The 7,497-nt window shown below is 32.2% G+C and overlaps 1 protein-coding gene across 1 annotated transcript; it reads left to right on the forward strand.

The window, feature by feature from the left end:
* Positions 1 to 1,112: 1,112 nt before the first annotated feature.
* LOC133778395 (probable copper-transporting ATPase HMA5) lies at positions 1,113 to 7,134 on the forward strand. Its single transcript, XM_062218301.1, has 6 exons — positions 1,113 to 1,560; positions 3,708 to 5,111; positions 5,202 to 5,456; positions 5,536 to 5,658; positions 5,736 to 6,215; positions 6,489 to 7,134. The coding sequence occupies exons 1-6, from the start codon at positions 1,273 to 1,275 to the stop codon at positions 6,903 to 6,905; spliced, it is 2,967 nt and encodes a 988-aa protein (XP_062074285.1). The 5' UTR covers positions 1,113 to 1,272; the 3' UTR covers positions 6,906 to 7,134.
* The last annotated feature ends 363 nt before the right edge of the window (positions 7,135 to 7,497 follow it).

The following is a 7,497-nucleotide window of genomic DNA, read 5'->3' on the forward strand; positions in this document are numbered from 1 at the left end:
TCATCTCAATTAGTCACAAATGCCCTTTAGTCACAACTCATTTATCTCTAGTAACAATTTTTATTGTCACTATTATTTCTTTTAGTGACAACAAAAAGTTGTCTCTAATATTTCTTTAGTGGCAACAAAATGTTATCACATTTACTTCTTTAGTTTCAACTTATTTATATCTTTAGTAATTTTATTGTCACTAATACTTCTTTAGTATAACATTTTATTTAACTAAATTAATATTTTAAACTTTAGATGTGTAAATTAAAATCATATATTTTATAACTTAAATAAAATTTAATTAAACTTAAACTCACTTATTAGAATAATATTATATTAAATATATAATATAATCTACTATGAATTAGCAACAAATTGCTTATTTAAAAAAACTAGCAATAAATTAAAACTTAAAATGTATATATAATATATAATATATAATTTTTTGTTATTCCCAAATTCAAAAACTAGAACAAACATAAACTTAAACAAAAATAAATAAATTATTTAATTAAAATTGGATATTTATTTAAAATTTATATGACATTAATATAAATTTAATAAAAATAATCAATAAATCCTATAAATAAAACTAAGCATGTATCTAATGTATATATATATATATATTTACCTAAATTAATATGTAAATGTGTAAATGACAATATATACATTCCTTATCTACCATTCAAATATTCTCTATCACCCTCATAATTTGTTAACAATATTATTCTAAAGTCAATTATTATTTTGTACCATTTTGAGTGGGATCCTACATTAATGATGTACGAACAAATTATTATTAAATCCATAAAAAAAAAATGGTGGTACCCACCCACATTGGCCACTCAAAAAACTATATTTTAACCGTTTTTGTGCCTTATTTTTTTAATAGATAATTATATAAATAAAATAAAAATGAAACAAAACGTTCTTGTCCCATTTATGATATTGCTAGTGTCCAATAAATAAATGAGCTTGACCAAACCCCAACCCAACTATTTAAACACAAGCCTTGATCTCTCACAAGACAACCACTTATTATTATTTCCAATTTTTCAGTTAAAGCTCTCAAAAGCAAGCCATATAAATTTTAAGAAGAATCATAATAATATTATTAAGTTTGCTTCATAGAAAAGAGTGAAACCAAAGGTAAGAAAGAGTTGAGAGTTTGTTTGGCCCCCACAATCATAATATCGATCCAAACTTTACCTTATAGTATTATTCTAATTGTTGTTATTATGATATAAATAAAAATCTCATACATACATCTCAGCTGCATTTATGGCTTCCAAGTTCGTGGCTTCATTGGGTTGTGTTATTTGCAATGAGAGTTGGGGTCCCACATCGCCTAGGCCTCACTACCCTTCTATGCCTAAATACCCCAAAGGCCAGTCTCCCGGCGATGAGGGTGCAGAGGCCAAAGCTCTTTTCTCCGTCGCCGGACTCACGTGCTCCGCATGTGCCGGCTCCGTCGAAAAGGCCGTTAAGCGTCTCCCCGGAATCCGAGAAGCCGCCGTAGATGTCTTGAACAATAAAGCTCTCGTCCATTACTACTCTAACTTTGTTACAGTAAGTTCAACTTTTTCTTCTTTTTAAAAAAAAAAAAATAATAATAATAATAATTCAGATTATGTATAGATATATATATATATGGTTTCCAGCACATACATGCACTTGAGAATAAGAATTTTTATTTTTCATAACATACAAATATTTATGAAATAATAAGTGATCTTTTAACTTTAATTAGTTAGTGTTTTCTTGTTAAGAAAAATATATGCTTAATTAGCTTTTGAGATATCTTAAAGGCCAAAATGGGTTTTGACGAGATTATGAAAATATATTGGATTCCTTGAACTTGAAGTAGTATAACAATTAAGGAGTTAATTTAGTTGAAAGAAGATGTCTGATAATTTTTGTAAATTATTCCATTAGGAACCCAATAATATTCTTTTCTTTTCTTAGTTTATACAATTTATTGTATTATTTGCAGTTAATAAAATAAAATGTTTATTTCCTTCTCTTTATTTGTTCAATACTAGGTTGTTTATATGTATTTGATAGTAAATTCTATTGTGTGTATTTGTTATATGCCATTTCTCTACATTCAAAATCTACTTTAATCTTTATGGAATTTTGAATTGAAAAAAAAAAGAAGACAAAAACATATTTAACTAAAGACTTTGAAGAGGTTAAAGTTGGGTGGAAGAGGCAAAAGCTATGTGGCTAGTTGGATTAATACCTTCCCTTAAAGATGGTTGATGGAATTATATTGGCCACGTGTCATGTCACATGTTTGTATTTTTTCTATATAGTGGATATATATATTAATATTTTTTAACAAATATATATATGTATATATGAATAATGTTAAAAGGTCTATATGATACAAGTGCCGATCCTATATGATAATTAAATAAAAGATATCTTGAATAATGAATATACTTGTGTCTACTTCATCTTATCATTTTAAACAATGAAACAAAAATGGTTTAAAACTATGACAACTTTCACAAATTGGTCATTTTCAAGACTACTACAGCAAAGATTGTATGGTTCTCAATTGCAAAACTTTATTTGCTTAGCTTTAATTAGCAGTAATAATTGAGACTATAACTTATACTTAAAACTTCATTTGAACAATTAAACTTAACAATATTGTATAATTTTTAACCATTCATTTTTTTTTATATATATTTATATAGTGAGGTTACACAATATAGTTATAGTATATACATAAGTGGATAAAGATACGTGTCGTTGAGTATGAATTTTTATAATGAAAATGTCATTTGTTTCAAATTATTATCCTCTTTGTAAATTGTAATCATGAAATTGACAAAAGTTGCAAAGAAAAAAAGATTTGTCATTAACTATTTAGAAAAAAAATCACGCACATCAAATCTTGTTAGTTAAAAATTACATTTTTTTTGGAAATAAAATTCAAAATTTTGAATCCAAACACAATTGAAAAATGAATTTTATTTATTTACTTGTTTGAAATATTTTCACGAGTTACTTGGTATTTGATAATATGTTTTTTTGAGTTATTTGACGAAATGACTTATTTTTTGCGTTATGACATAGTTTAGATAATTTTTACAAAATGATCTCTGACATTGCAGATTGCTGGTAAAAAATTTTCAAACAATCGGTCAAAACATTTAGGTGGTCAAAACTTTAGATAGATGACATTTTGTAAAAAATTATCAATACTAGGCTAGAGTGCAAAATAACTTAAAAAAAAAGGTCATTTTCACAAATTACTATTTATATATATGATAAATTAAATTTTTGAGTTAAATTTGCTTTACAGTTTTGAAATATGTTTAGTATAGAACAGATACAGATTTGTGTGTTTATTTATTTTTATTAAGAGAATATTTTTTTATAAAGTTTTTTAATAGTTGCATAGGTGCAAGACAATAATTAAATTAAAAGGTTTTGTATTTATGACCTTTCTGATATATTTAAAAATACGCAGTCTTCCTCAAAATTTTAGAAAATATATGAAGTAATAATGATGATTAGATTGTCAGACATTTTACTGCTCATGAATTACTTATGCATAAAAAACTCGTTTGGTTAGAAAAAATCATGTCATTTATTCTATCTTCAATGGAATTATTCATTGCAATATATATCTTAGAGTGACATTTGTAAATAATTTGTTGGTAATATGTATAAATAAATGTCATTTTTCAAAAACTTAATAGGAGGAAAGAATTCGTGAGGCTATAGAAGATGCTGGATTTGAGGCAACGACAATCAAACAAGATGATAATACAGCAAACGACAAGTCAATCCAAGTATGCAGAATCCGCATCAATGGAATGACTTGTACATCTTGTTCTTCCACAATTGAATCAGCTCTGAAAGCACTTTATGGGGTTCAGACAGCTCAAGTGGCCTTAGCAACAGAAGAAGCAGAAGTTTATTATGATCCAAACTTTCTAAGCTATAATCAGTTTCTTCAAACCATAGAAGATACTGGTTTTGAAGCCATGCTTATCAGCTTAGGAGAAGACATTAGCAAGATAGATATCCAAATTGATGGCTTTAAAACTGACCATTCCTTGAAAACCATAGCCAAGTCTCTTCAGTCTCTAGATGGAGTACAAGAAATTGAAACATACCCAGAACTTAAAAAGATCTCAATTTCATACAAACCACAGTTGACTGGACCAAGAACTTTCATTGAAGTGATTGAGTCATCTGGGTCAGGTCATTTCAAGGCCATGATATACCCTGAAGATCAAGTAGATAGAGATAGTCATAGACAGCAGGAGATTAAGCAGTACTACAAATGGTTTTTATGGAGTTTGGTTTTCACTATACCTGTTTTTTTAACTTCAATGGTTTTCATGTATGTACCTGTGATAATGAAGGTTTTGGATATCAAAATAGTCAACATGTTGACCATTGGTGAGCTTTTGAGGTGGGAATTGGCTACTCCTGTTCAGTTCATCATTGGCTGGCGATTCTATGTAGGTTCGTATAAGGCGCTTCGCCACGGCTCTCCTAACATGGATGTTTTGATTGCTTTAGGAACAAATGCAGCCTACTTTTACTCTGTCTACATAGTGTTGAGAGCAGCTAACTCTAAAGATTTCAAAGGGACTGATTTTTTTGAGACTAGTTCAATGCTCATTACTTTCATTCTTTTGGGGAAGTATTTGGAGGTTTTGGCTAAGGGAAAGACATCTGAGGCCATTGCCAAGCTTATGAATTTGGCTCCCGAAACAGCAACACTATTGACTCTTGATGGGGAAGGAAATGTGGTGAATGAGCAAGAAATAGATAGCCGTTTGATACAGAAGAATGATGTGATCAAGATCATTCCTGGGGCTAAAGTAGCTTCTGATGGTTTGGTCTTATGGGGGCAGAGCCATGTCAATGAGAGCATGATAACAGGCGAAGCTCGGCCAGTATCAAAACGAAAAGGCGATGCAGTTATTGGAGGCACTCTGAATGAAAATGGGGTTATGCATATCAAAGCTACACGAGTTGGATCAGAGAGTGCTCTTTCTCAGATTGTAAGACTTGTCGAGTCAGCCCAGATGGCTAAAGCTCCAGTACAGAAATTTGCTGATCGGATTTCGAAATACTTTGTTCCATTGGTAAGTAAACACTGAAACTATACTTTGGTTCTAGCACTACTGGTTTTAACTACCCTTTTCTGATTGGTAATTGCTTGATTTGTTTTGCAGGTCATAGCACTTTCTTTTGCAACCTGGCTTGCTTGGTTTTTGGCAGGAAGGTTCCATAGTTACCCACGTTCATGGATACCATCTTCAATGGACAGTTTTGAGCTTGCTCTCCAGTTTGGAATCTCAGCTGTGGTCATAGCATGTCCTTGTGCCTTAGGCTTAGCTACTCCTACTGCTGTTATGGTTGGAACTGGTGTTGGTGCTTCTCAGGGGGTGCTCATTAAAGGAGGCCAGGCATTAGAAAGTGCTCATAAGGTTAACATAACACATTCTCTGCACAAAACTTTCTATTAGTTCAGAAGTATTAATCACTTGTATTATTTTTACCTTGTAGGTTAGTTGCATTGTGTTTGACAAGACAGGAACTCTTACAATTGGAAAACCAGTAGTTGTCAACACAAGAATCCTTAACAACATGGTTCTTCGTGAGTTCTACGAACTCGTTGCTGCAACTGAGGTAATCAAAAGCACAAATCTTGAGTACAAACTTACACGGCAATGGACAAAACTCATAAAAGTACTTGTATTTAATAGGTGAACAGTGAACATCCACTAGCCAAGGCCACTGTTGAGTATGCAAAAAAGATGAAAGAAGATGAAGAGAACATCATTTGGCCAGAAGCTGAGAACTTTGTGTCTGTCACAGGGCAAGGAGTTAAGGCCATTATTAAGAACAAGGAAATCATAGTTGGAAACAAGAGCTTAATGCTTGAAAACGACATAGAAATCCCATTGGAAGCTCAAGAAGCACTTGAGGAAGCTGAAGGAATGGCTCAAACTGGGATCATAGTATCCATAGATGGAGAAGTAGCTGGAATTGTATCCATATCTGATCCACTCAAACCCGGGGCTCGAGAAGCTATTTCGATTTTGAAATCCATGAAAATCAAGAGCATAATGGTGACAGGTGACAATTGGGGTACTGCCAAATCTATTGCCAAGGAAGTTGGGATTGAAACCGTGGTTGCTGAGGCCAAACCCGAGATGAAAGCTGAGAAAATAAAGGAATTGCAGGTCAGTATTGTTGGTTCAAACTGAAAGAACTAATCTAAGAAGGATAGATTTTAGTGTTTGGCCACCAGAAAAGATTTTCTCACTGGCCAAACAGAGATCATAAAATCAGATGATAACCAAAAATAAAAGAATTAAAGTCTTATCTCTTAGTACATATCAGATTACAAACTATCGTAACTGAAATCAACCAACTTCGTGAATAACAAAACTCCAATAGCAAGTTTTTCTTTCTCTACAAGAAGTTCAAGAGTCTTACTTTTTTTTTTCATGCAGTCATCAGGGCACATTGTAGCAATGGTGGGAGATGGAATCAACGACTCGCCGGCATTGGTGGCGGCGGATGTAGGAATGGCGATCGGTGCAGGCACAGACATAGCTATTGAGGCAGCTGACATAGTTCTGATGAAGAGCAACTTGGAGGATGTGATAACAGCCATTGATCTTTCTAGGACAACCTTCACTAGAATTCGACTCAACTACATTTGGGCAATGGGTTATAATATACTTGGTATCCCAATAGCTGCTGGAGTCCTCTTCCCCTTCACCGGGTTTCGGTTGCCACCATGGATTGCCGGAGCAGCCATGGCAGCATCCTCAGTCAGTGTGGTTTGCTGCTCTTTGTTGTTGAAGAACTACCGGAGACCCAAGAAGCTGGATGAACTCGAAATAGGAGGAATAACCATCGAATAGTGATGTAAATAAAATAATAAAAAAAAAGGGATCGATTTTACAGTTTTTGTTTGAATAAAGTAAAGGTTTTTGGTTGATTGTTTGTGATTATCTCAATCAAGAATAACTGTAAGAAATGTAGTTTTGATTTATATTTATATACATATATATACAATGTAGCATGTAAATATAGAGGTTGTGTTAAGAAACTACAAATGTGAAGAAAGGATTTAAGGAGCTGCAGTTTATATTTGTATTGAACACTGAAAATATTATGAGCCACGTTAAAATGCTACCAAAATGCTTTTGCCATCTGTGGAGCATTATAATCACAGAAAACATGATGAGTCCGCAGTCACCATTTTCATAAAATGATGACAAATCAAACTCTAAGAGAAATTGAAAGTTTTAATCTGTGCTGTGAGAACATTTTATTAGACACCATATATCAAAACCCCACTCGCAGTAAAATCTGTTCGGTACTATTAATATATGGGCTTTCCATCCATGTCACATTCACAAAATGTTGTTGAAATATTACTCAAAAAAAAAAAAATGTTGTTGAAATATTTCAGAGAAGAAGGTGTTTAAAAAAGTAATTGTGTCTTGTTGA

This window comes from Humulus lupulus, chromosome 5, assembly GCF_963169125.1.
Source record: "Humulus lupulus chromosome 5, drHumLupu1.1, whole genome shotgun sequence".
Classification (NCBI taxonomy): Eukaryota; Viridiplantae; Streptophyta; class Magnoliopsida; order Rosales; family Cannabaceae; genus Humulus; species Humulus lupulus.